At 53.3% G+C, this 11,502-nt stretch overlaps 1 protein-coding gene across 1 annotated transcript in view; it reads right to left on the reverse strand.

The window, feature by feature from the left end:
• Positions 1-358: 358 nt before the first annotated feature.
• CES3 (carboxylesterase 3) overlaps positions 359-11,502 on the reverse strand; it is a 13,630-nt gene continuing 2,486 nt past the window's right edge. Inside the window, 12 exon segments of the mRNA XM_011932140.1 lie at positions 359-522; positions 525-789; positions 1,727-1,807; positions 4,662-4,816; positions 6,294-6,428; positions 6,526-6,868; positions 6,981-7,026; positions 7,028-7,132; positions 7,550-7,683; positions 7,857-7,992; positions 8,097-8,304; positions 10,406-10,508. Of these exon segments, the coding sequence (XP_011787530.1) occupies positions 458-522; positions 525-789; positions 1,727-1,807; positions 4,662-4,816; positions 6,294-6,428; positions 6,526-6,868; positions 6,981-7,026; positions 7,028-7,132; positions 7,550-7,683; positions 7,857-7,992; positions 8,097-8,304; positions 10,406-10,508 (1,776 nt within the window). The 3' untranslated portion in view covers positions 359-457.

Genomic DNA, 11,502 nt, shown 5'->3' on the forward strand with positions numbered 1-11,502 from the left:
TTTTGTATTTTTAGTAGAGATGGGGTTTCACCACGTTGGCCGGGCTGGTCTTAAACTCCTGCCCTAAAGTGATCTGCCTGCCTCAGCCTCCCAAAGTGCTGGGATTATGGGCGTGAGCCACCGTGCCTAGCCTAATCTCTTTAATGATTTATTTCACTGTGCATTTTTAATTTTGTTTTTGTCATCATTGTTTTAAGTGTTTGTTTTAGGGCTTACCACATACATTTTACCTAATCAGAATAAGCTTCAGTTTGTACGATGGCCCGGAGGTGGGAGGCAGCCTCATGACATTTCAAAAGAGCATAATGCCAGTCACAGAGGGGCTGACGCTTTAAGGAATGTAACCCCATGTAGGGCTGGTTGAGGTTAAAGCCTCAGCAGGGGGAGAGGCGGGCTGCCCTGCTGGGACTCTGCCACCACTTGGGTTTGCCCCAGCCAAGAAGGTTCAGGACCAGCCTCAGAGGTCCTCCTGGGCCTTCCTGTTCTTCTGCTTCTGGTACCACTGTTGTATCTTGCTGGGAGCGTCTCTGACCAGAACTGCATCCGGGCCTCCCTGAACTTCTGTCTGGCCTGTGGCACCGGGTTGATCTCCAGATATTGTTCCGCCTGGTTGAATCGGGGCCAAGGAAGCAGATTGTTGCTATTGGGGTCCCTGGGTGGGAGGAATGAGTGAGGACCAAGGCTTCCTGTGCTGTCCCCCAGAGGGGCCGACCTGAGCATCCAAGGCCCAAAGCTCCCCTCAGCTCCAGAGGGCGGTGATGAGATTGTGTGAATAGGAAGGTTCTGCGGCTTCCAAAGAAGGGAAATATACAAAGATTGAACAGCCCCTGGTGTTGAGATCCCAGGTAGACTCTTCAAATGCAACGTCTAGTCTCCTTACAATAGCCCAGGCAAAAGTGCAGTATCATCCCCATTTATAGATGAAGAGATGGGCTTAGAATGGGTAGGATAACTGGGCAAGTGCCCAGGGCTGGGAGTTGGTCCCAGGTCTATCTAGCACCACATCTGACAGCTGAGGCTCTGGTGTTAGACAGAACTGGCTTAAACTCTGCCTCTGCCCCTTCCCCACCATGACACCTCAAGCCTCAGTTTCCTCATGTGTAAAATGGGGCTAGTGAAAATTCCTCTGTAAAGAGTTGCAGTGCTGGGCGTGGTGCTCACGCCCATAATCCCAGCACTTTGGGAGGCCGAGGTGGGTGGATCTGAGGTCAGGAGTTTGAGACCAGCCTGGCCAACATGGTGAAACCCTGTCCCTACTAAAATACAAAAATTAGCCAGGCGTGGTGGTGGATGCTTGTAATCCCAGCTACTCAGGAGGCTGAGACATAAGAATCGCTTGAATGTGGGAAGTGGAGGTTGCAGTGAGCTGAGATTGGGCCATTGCACTCCAGCCTCAGCGACAGAGCGAAACTCTGTCTCAAAAAAAAAAAAAATAGCTGCAGTGAGGATTGAAGGAGATGAATCCCTCTCCCAGCGCTCAGGACACCACAGTCCCTGGCACATAGTATGTGCTCATTAATGGGCAGTTTCATCTTGGTGATGATGGTTTTCCTTTGAGAACCACACTGGCTCATGTCTAAGGAGATTCTGGAGTGGAACTAAAATTGATCAGTTAGACAAAGGAGCTTGGTGGTAGGTAGGTAGCTCTGGGCGTCAGAAGGTAGGGGCAGAGACTGTGCTGTTGGATAAGATATCCATTAGCCTCCTCCCTCCTGCCTCGTCTCACCAGACTGGTCAAGAAGGGTGTCGAGATGGCCAGTGTGTCCTCCCGGCTCATCTGCTCCATTGTATCCAAGAGACCCCAGCCCTGTGTGGACACCAAGTCCCTCTCAGTGGAGCCTGACCACTGGCTTACCCCGACTCCCAGCCCTGGAGCAAGAGAGTGTTCACAGCCCTGAGGCCAGAAACTCATTATGGAGCACTTGGCCAAAATGGGGCCTAAAAGTCCACAGACCCAAAAAGATAAACCTCAAATTGGTGGCAGGTGGTGAGCATGGGTGGAGAGAGCAGCCGCAAATACAACAGGCAAGTGGTTAATGGCAGTACTGTAGAGAATGAAAGAATTTCTTCAACGTTTTTTGTTTTTTTGAGACAGAGACTCCTGTTGCTCAGGCTGGAGTGCAATGGCGCAGTCTCGGCTCACCTCAACCTCCGCCTCCTGGGTTCAAGCTCTTCTCCTGCCTCAGCCTCCCGAGTAGCTGGGACTGCAGACGTACGCCACCATGCCAGGCTAATTTTTGTATTTTTAGTAGAGGTGGGGTTTAGCCATGTTGGCCAGGCTGGTCTCAAACTCCTGGCCTCGAGTGATCTGCCTGCCTTGGCCTCTCAAAGTGCCAGGATTAAAGGCATGAGCCACCGTGCCCAGCCTGAGTCTTGCAACTTCTAAGAATCATTCTTAGCAGCAAGTCCTGGACACAGCCTTCCACACCAGGCAGATCTCCCCAGGTCCTGGGGGCCAGCCAGGTTGGGGTTCCCTTGGTTTCACACATACAACTATAAGTTGACGGTGTGGGGTCAACTTATTGACCAGAGTCTAGGGCACTGACCTAAAAACTTTTACAAGCTTTGTCTTTTGTGAGACGGTGTCTCACTCTGTCACCCAGGTTGGAGTACAGTGGCACAATTTCGGCTCACTGCAGCCTCTGCCTCCTGGGTTCAAGTAATTCTCGTGCCTCAGCCTCCTGCATAGCTGGGATTACAGGCATGCACCACCACGCCCAGCTAATTTTTGTATTTTTAGTACAGATGGGGCTTCATCATGTTGGCTAGGCTGGTCTTGAACTCCTGATTTCAAGTGACCCACCCACCTCAGCCTCCCAAAGTACTGGGATTAAAGGCATGAGCCACCACGCCCAGCTCCAGCTTTGTCTTTGAGTGTCAAGATTGCATGAGCCTCTCTCTCACATACCAAGGGACCAATGTGAGGGGATTGATTCCAAAGGGCTACGTCAGAGGACAAAAGCTATGGACATGAAGATATTCACTGCGCTATTAGCCTCAGTGGTAAAAACTAGAAGTTGCCAGGGCCGGGCACAGCCTCATGCCTGTAATCCCAGTACTTTGGGAGGCCAAGGCTGGTGGATCACCTGAGTTCACAAGTTCGAGACCAGACTGACCAAAATGGAGAAACCTCGTCTCTACCAAAAAAATACAAAAATCAGTCAGGCATGGTAGCAGATGCCTGTAATCCCAGCTACTCAGGAGGCCGAGGCAGGCCTCCTGCCTCGCTTGAGGCCTCCTGAATTGCTTGAACCCAGAAGGCAGAGGTTGCAGTGCGGTGAGCCAAGATCGCGGCATTGCACTCCAGCCTGGGCAACAAGAGCAAAACTCTGTCTCAAAAACAAAACAAACAAACAAAAAAACTAGAAGTTGCCTAAATGCCAAGATGAAGGAACAACGTAATGAGACCCTCCATTTGTGGAAGGTTTGCAGTCATTAAAAGAGGTTGTTGGCTGGGTGCAGTGGCTCATGCCTATATTCCCAGCACTTTGGGAGGTCGAGGCAGGATTGCTTGAGGCCAGGTGCTCTAGACCAGCTTGGGCAACAGAGGGAGACCCGCCTATACAGGCAAAAAAAAATTAGCAGAGTGTGGTGGCATAGACCTGAGGTCCCAGCTACTCAGGAAGCTGGGAGGATTGCTTGGGCCTGAAAGGTTGAGGCAGTAGTAAGTCATGATGGCGCTGCTGCACTGCAGCGTGGATGATGGATCAAGACCCTGTCTCAAAAAACAAACACACAAACAAACAAACAAAAAAAAACGGATTGCTTTGTCTTAGTGTATGCAATGGGCCAAGATGGAAAAAAAAAAAAAAGAAGAAAAGTGAAAAAAATGATTGCTGTGAAGATGGGTAGAAGAATAAGAATGACATAAACAAGATGCTTAGGATGAAAGCACAGTGCTGACACTCTTGTGGGAAGTTCTATGCACCTGGAAAGGACTGGAAGGCACTTGGCTCATGAGGTCCCTGTGGCTTGATATCTAAAACCTGAGAGTCTTGTCAATCGCTCTGGCACAGAGTCACACTAACCAGTCTCATAGAGCCTGATGGATAAACCAGATACCAAGGCAGGAATATGCTGCCCAGATCAGCACTGCCTAGAAGGCCAGTTTGTGCAAAAACCTGGTTTCCCCAAAAGAAAACATTTGCTTTATTGAAGTGGCTCACGCCTGTAATCCCAGCACTTCAGGAGGCCTGGGCAGGCGGATTACCTGAGGTCAGGAATTCGAGACCAGCCTGGCCAATGTGGTGAAACTTCGTCTCTATAAAAATACAAAAATTAGCCAGGTGTGGTGGTATGTGCCTGTAATCCCAGCTGCTTGGGAGGCTGAGGCAGGAGAATCTCTTGAACCCAGGAGTTGGAAGTTGGAGGTTGCAGTGAGCTGAGATCGCACCACTGCACTCTAGCCTGGGTGACAGAGCAAGACTCTGTCTCAAAAAAAAAAAAAAAAACAAACAAAAACAAAACAAAACAGCAACAACAACAAAACAAAGCTGGGTGACCTTGGGCAAGTCCCTCAAACCTTTCTGGGCCTCTGCTTTCTCACCTATCAAATGGGAGTAACAGGAGTGCTCAGCTCACAAGGCTGTAGTGTTGATGCTGGGGTGGGAGGTACTGGCTGGGCAGGGCCTTGAAGGGCACATGGGTGGGAGGACACTCACCATGGGGATGAGCCAGCTGAACTCATGGTTGTTGACATCCATGAGGAAGGGCACGGAATGGAAGGGCTACTCCTTCAGGTGTTCCTTGGGGCTTTGGGGGAAGACAGTGCCATCAACGGTGTCACCACTCCTGAGAAGCCTGCCGTGCCCATCAGCTTGGATGGGCCCAAGGGCCCCTGTGTGTCCCCTACTATACCATAATGTTATTATCTGGGGGAATGGGGGCGCTGAGTCCTCATTGCCCTCTAAGAACAGTGTCATTATCTTTTTTTTTTTTTTTGAGACAGATTCTTGCTCTGTCCTTACAGGCTGGATTGCTGTGGCATGATCTTGGCTCACTGCAACCTCTGCCTCCTGGATTCAAGTGATTCTCCTGCTTCAGCCTCCTGAGGCGCTGGGATTACAGGTGCCTGCCACCACACCTGGCTAATTTTTTGTATTTTTAGTAAACAGGATATTGTCATGTTGGTCAGGCTGGTCTTGAACTCCTGACATCAGGTGATCAGCCTGCCTCAGCCTCCCAAAGTGCTGGGATTACAAGTGTGAGCCACCACACATGGCTTATAGTGTCATTATCTATTAATACCTAACTATGTGCCCAGAGCCACAGGCCCGTAGAGTCTGTGGAGTAAAAAGGAAATGAGACAGGGTTTAGAGAGGAAGGTGTTGCAGCATGGGCCAGAGTGTGACAGGGAAGGGTGAAGTAAGCTGAGGCTGGAGCAGGGCCAGGGAATGGGTGGGAAGTGAGGCTGGAGGGATAGCTTCAGGACAGCTCATAGGCCAAAAAAACCAAACCAGGGCATGTGGACGTTAGCAGGATCGCTAATATTTGTTTAAGGAGATAATGGCTGAGCTGTGTTTTTCTTTCTTTCTTTCTTTCTTTTTGTTTTTCCGGGACGGAGTCTTGCTGTGTCGCCCAGGCTGGAGTGCAGTGGCGTGATCTCGGCTCACTGCAAGCTCCGCCTACAGGGTTCACACCATTCTCCTCAGCCTCCCGAGTAGCTGGGACTACAGGCACCTGCTGCCACGCCAGGCTCATTTTTTGTACTTTTAGTAGAAACAGGGTTTCACCATGTTAACCAGGATGGTCTCAATCTCCTGACCTTGTGATCGGCCTGCCTCAGCCTTGAGCTGTGTTTTTCTTTGGACACAGGAGAGACAGGGAATGACCTCAAGTCTGTGGTTGAGAAAATCTCTCCTGGCCATGGGGAGAGGATGGGTTGGGGAGGTTGAGAGGTGGATGCTGTTCTCCATGCAAGAGTCAACATGCCCACGCAGAGGTTCCAGAATCATCTTGTACCCAGTGGTTACGATGCCCAGCCCACTCTGCCTTGGCTGCCATCTGGGGCCAGGTGAGGGAACTGACCCAGCCTTCCAAATCCTGCTCACATTTGCCCCCTCTCCCCCTGATGGCTCTATCCCTATTCCATCCTGTCCTCTTTCTCCTGGACTCTGCCCTGGTCATTTCACTGGCCTCTTGATCTTCAGGACAGCTCCCTCCAACCCACCTTCTACTCCAAGTAGCTCAACCTTGTCTTTGCCCAACTTCTTCCTGCCCTCTGAATAAAGTCCAGATTCCCAGGCATGGCCCCCACTTCTCCAGTGCCTTCACTTCCTGCCCTGTCCGCTAACCTGAGAGCTTGCTGCAGCAGGACCTGTCACTCTCTCCCACACCTGCAGCCTTTGCAGATGTAGTTCCCACTGTGGCTTCCCCTGGATTCTCTTCACAAGGCCTTACAATGAGGATGTAGGGTGGGGATCTGTAGCCTGAATGGAGAGCTCTCAGGCAGCAGATGGCTGGGAATGGAGACCCCCTCCACCATGCTGCCTGGGGCAGAGAAGGGTGCTCCTCAAGACCCCACACTGGAGAAAGGGCCAACGATGATGTGCTTCAGGGTGGCATCCTTCAGGAAGCCCTCCCTGACTGCCCATATGCTGGAATGCAGCAGTTGTTTCCTCTGTTCCTCCTTCATCCTAGTGGGCTCCTCTTTGCTAACAGGAAGTTCCCTGCCAGCAACCCCCGCTACTCTGAGACCCCAGGGCCAGCACAGAGTGGGGTATGGGAGGCACACATAGAGTAAGAGAGGGAAGGAAATGCAGACCTGAGCTACAGGAGAGGGGTGAGACTCGATGATCCCTTGGCTGGTGATGACCCCACTCTGTGTGATGGCTCTGTGGAACAGCCCTGCAGCCACTGGGGACAGGACCTGGGTGCAGTGGAGAGAGCAGGTGGTTGTCAGATGAGGGCAGAGGGGCTGGGAGTTCTGAGACCACCGCAGCCCTCCTGGCCACCACTGCCAGTCTCCTATGGTGACTTACCAGGCCAGAGACAATGCTTCCACCAGCAGATCCACCAAAGACGGTGACAGTTGAGGTCACCCCCGAAGGCAGTGATGCTTCCTTGCACCCAGTGCAGAGCAGCTACCACATCTAGGAAGCCCTGGTTGCCAGGTGCACGCTCATCTCCAGTGCTGGGGGCAGTGTGGGGCAATGGTTAGTTCAGCCTGGCTCCTCGCCAGCCTCTGCAGGTTTGCTTTGAATTAGCCACCAGGATGCCAGACCCTTCTCTGCTCCCCAGGTCTGGCCTGACTGGGAGCCATGGTTGGCATCTCCAGGGCCTGTTGCTCTTTGTCCCATATCCTGCTGGAACCTGGACTTCAGCCCAGGAATCAATGCCCTCTACAGGGACCAAGTTCACTGTATAATTCTGGCTTTGGCTGGACCGCTCTCCCAGAGTGGAGGTGTGGGGAGTGCCCTTCTCTGCCCTAGACAGCATGGGTAAGCAGCCCTCCATTCAGGCTCCAGCCCCCAGCCTAGATCCCCAGCTGCTCTGGTGAGCTGGCCTCTCCCTGGTGCAGGCAGTGCTCTGGCCAGGCCGGTCATCTCACCTGAAGAAGCCAAGGACCCCAAGCCAGTACTGGACTGTAACCACGACCACATCCCCATAGGCAGCCAGGGCTGATTCATCATAGGAGGTGGCAGCGCCAGTTATCAGAGAGCCTCCATGGACCCATACCATGACCTGCAGAGGTGGCCATGGGGCAGTGACCCCCAAGCTCCTGAGACCTCAGCTGCCCACCTGCCAGCCCAGGGCAATCTCAGGACCTCTAGGGTACTTTGGAAACAGGGACGGGGAGGGGAAAGGTGGGAGTAGTGGAGCTGGATCGGGTGGACGGGGCCCTCTGGGGTGCCTACCGGCCTACTGGCCCCTGCAGTGGCCTCAGCTGGGCTATAGATGTTGAGGACCAGGAAGTCCTCTGAAAGAGAGAAGATCTGCTGTTTTCCGTTGAGGACAAATCTGCTGTTCATGCTGTCCATGTCTTGTAGGCACCTGTGGCCAAGGGTGGGCCTGAGGTCGAGTTGTTCAATCCCACAAGCCCCAGCAGCAGGATTCCTCCAGTAACCTGCCGGTTTGCCCGCCTCCACCAGCACTACTCACATAGGGGCGCACTGCTGGCGTCCCGCACACCCTCCCAGGGCTATGCTGGGCATGGGGCTGAGAACCGGTCAGGCCCCAGTGGTGGCTGGGCAAATGGAATACCCAGGAAGACATTCACAAGGCGGTCTGTGCCCTTCACGCCCACCTGCCGGCCTCACACACGACCCAGGGTGGTATGTACTTCAGGCTGAGCAACTTCGGGCCCTGAGGGTAGGACAGAGAGGCCATGGGGTGAGTTTGCAGCCCCCATGAGGGGAAGGAGTGAAAGACAAACACTCGGGCTGTTCTCAGTACTTATCACACAGCACCTCGGTAACCTTCCCAGCAAGCTGGTGAGCCTGGTCTTAGGTTGACTCCCAACTTCCTCCTCCCTGCCTGCCTGAGAGTCACTACCACTCCACTCCAGGCCAGACCGGGCCTGCCACTGGGGCCTTGAGCCTTGGGGCCAGCCACTTGCCCATTTGTTTGTTTTTATTTTTTGTTTTTGAGACAGGGTCTAGCTCTGTTGACCAAGCTGGAGTGTAGTGGCACGATCTTGGCTCACTGCAACCTCTGACTCCTAGGTTCAAGCAATTCTAGGACCTCAGCCTCCCAAGTAGCTGGGATTACAGGTGCACACCACAACGCCTGGCTAATTTTTGTATTTTTAGTAGAGACAGGGTTTCACCATGTTGGCCAGGCTGGTCTCGAACCCCTGACCTCAAGTAATCCATCCACCTGGGCCTCCCAAAGTGCTGGGATTGCAGGCATCAGCCATCACGCCTAGCCCTGAATTATTTTTTAAAATATAGAGACGGGGTCTCATTATGTTGCTCAGGCTGGTCTCAAACTCCGGGGCTCAAGCAATCCTTTCATCTCAGCCTCCCCAAGTGCTGGGATTACAGGTGTGAGCCATCGTGCCCAGCTGGCACCACCATGTTTCTTGTACGGCCTGCAGAACTGTGGGTTAATTAAACTTCTTTTCTTTGTGAATTACCCAGCTTCATGTATTGTTTTACAACAACACAAACAGACTAAGACTGGAGGACTGACTCTCCCAGGCTAGATAATTCCTAGAGATAGGAGGCAGCTCTCTGGGGAGTTGGAATTGGCAGGCAACTCTCTAGGGAGCAAATGCAAACCAGTCCAGAGCCACATCCCAACCACCTCCTTTATACAGCGCTCAGCTCCTGGCTGCCATCAACCAGCCGTAATCACCACAGAGCCAGGTACCAGGAAGCTGGGGACAGCCCCTTTTCCCAGAGCCTGCTGCCAATCATAAACCTATTTAGCCTGCCTTGCCTACTCCTTCCCGCGGAAACCATGGCAAAAGGGCTTGCCCACACTTCCCCCCTGCTCCCTCTGCCTCCTGGCTGATGCCACCTGGTGCTTCCCTTTGTGGCCTTGTATGGCATGGCCTGCTTCCTGTTCACAGGGAACTATGAGCAAACTCCTTCCTTCCTGATAGTCATTTGCATATCTGCTTGCCTTACCATACTTGATTAAAACAAATCTCGGCTGGGCCCAGTGGCTCATGCCTGTAATCCCAGCACTTTGGGAGGCCAAGGCGAGCGGATCACGAGGTCAGGAGATCAAGACCATCCTGGCTAACACGGTGAAAACCCGTCTCTACTAAAAATACAAAAAATTAGCCTGGCATGGTGGTGGGCGCCTGTAGTCCCAGCTACTTGGGAGGCTGAGGCAGGAGAATGGTGTGAACCCTGGAGGCGGCGCTTGCAGTGAGCCGAGATCGCGCCACTGCACTCCAGCCTGGGGGACAGAGCCCGAGACTCTGTCTCAAAAAAAAAAAAAAAAAAAAAATCTCAGGCCCCCTCGAAACATGAAGACAGGCCAGGCGTGGTGGCTCATGCCTGTAATCCCAGAACTTTGGGAGACCGAGGTGGGTGGATAACCTGAGCTCAGGAGTATGAGACCAGCCTGGCCAACATGGTGAAACCCCATCTCCACTAAAAATACCAAAATTAGCTGGGCGTGGTTGCAGGCGCCTGTAATCCCAACTACTCAGGAGGCTGAGGCAGGAGAATCACTAGAATCCAGGAGGCGGAGGTTGCAGTGAGCCGAGATCGCGCCATTGCACTCCAGCCTGGACAACAAGAGTGAAACTCTGTCTCAAACAAACAAACAACAACAACAACAAAAACAAATATAGCAAGAGCAGAGCACCTGCCCAGAAAGAATGCACAACCCCCGGTCTGCCTCCAAACAGGACTCTTTCCTGAGCGGTCTGCCCAATGCTCCCTGTACCTGTCTCACTCTTGACTTCTCCACACCAAGTCCCTCTGCAGGCCCAGCACGTGTGTCTTACCAGTGGCTATGGCAGGGCATGCCAGGAGCAGACAGGCCACCACGATAAGGACCCCAGACTCCACTCTCACTGCTGTCTCTATTCTCCTGGGGCTTTCTTCCTTCTGGTGGGTTCGTGGTCTCGCTGTCAGGAGTAAAGTTGCAGAACTTCGGGGTGAGTGTTACAGCTCCTAAAGGCGTCTGGAGTTGTTCGTTCTTTCCGATGGGTTCATGGTCCCGCTGGCTTCCGGAGTGAAGCTGCAGACCTTCCCGGTGAGTGTTACAGCTCCTAAAGGCAGTGTGGACCCAAAGAGCAAGCAACAGCAAGACTAATTGCAGAGTGAAAGAACAAAGCTTCCACAGTGTGGAAGGTGGACCCAAGCAGGTTGCCACTGCTGGCTCGGGCAGCCTGCGTTTATTCCCTTATCTGACCCCCATCCACAGCCTGCTGATGTGTAAGAGAGCTGATTGGTCCGTTTTAACAGAGTGCTGATTGGTGCGTTTACAATCCTTGAGCTAGACAGAGTGCTAGACGGAAAGTTCTCCAAGTCCCCACTAGGTTAGCTGGATACGGAGTACCAAGTGGTGAATTTACAAACCCTGAGCTAGACACAGAGTGCTGATTGGTGTATTTACAAACCCTGAGCTACACACAGAGTGCTGATTGGTGTATTTACAAACCCTGAGCTAGACACAGAGTGCTGATTGGTGTATTTACAATCCCTTAGCTAGGCAAGGTTCTCCAAGTCCCCACTAGACTCAGGAGCCCAGCTCGCTTCACCTAGTGGATCCCGCACCGGGGCCGCCGGCGGAGCTGCCTGCCAGTCCCCCGCCGTGCACCTGTACTCCTCAGCTCCTGGGCGGTTGATGGGACCGAGCGCCGCGGAGCCGGGGCAGCGCTCTTTGGGGAGGCTTCCGCGCCGGAGCCCACCACGAGGTGGGGTTCGGGCATGGTGGGCTGCAGGTCTCGAGCCCTGCCCCACCGGGAGGCGGCTGAGGCCTGGCGAGAATTCGAGCGCGGTGCATGCGGGCAGGCAGTGCTAGGGACCCGGCACAACCTCCGCAGCTGCTGGCCCTGGTGCTAAGCCCCTCACTGCCCTGGGCCGACGGCGCCAGCCA

Source organism: Colobus angolensis, unplaced genomic scaffold (assembly GCF_000951035.1).
Source record: "Colobus angolensis palliatus isolate OR3802 unplaced genomic scaffold, Cang.pa_1.0 Scaffold93, whole genome shotgun sequence".
Lineage (NCBI taxonomy): Eukaryota > Metazoa > Chordata > Mammalia > Primates > Cercopithecidae > Colobus > Colobus angolensis.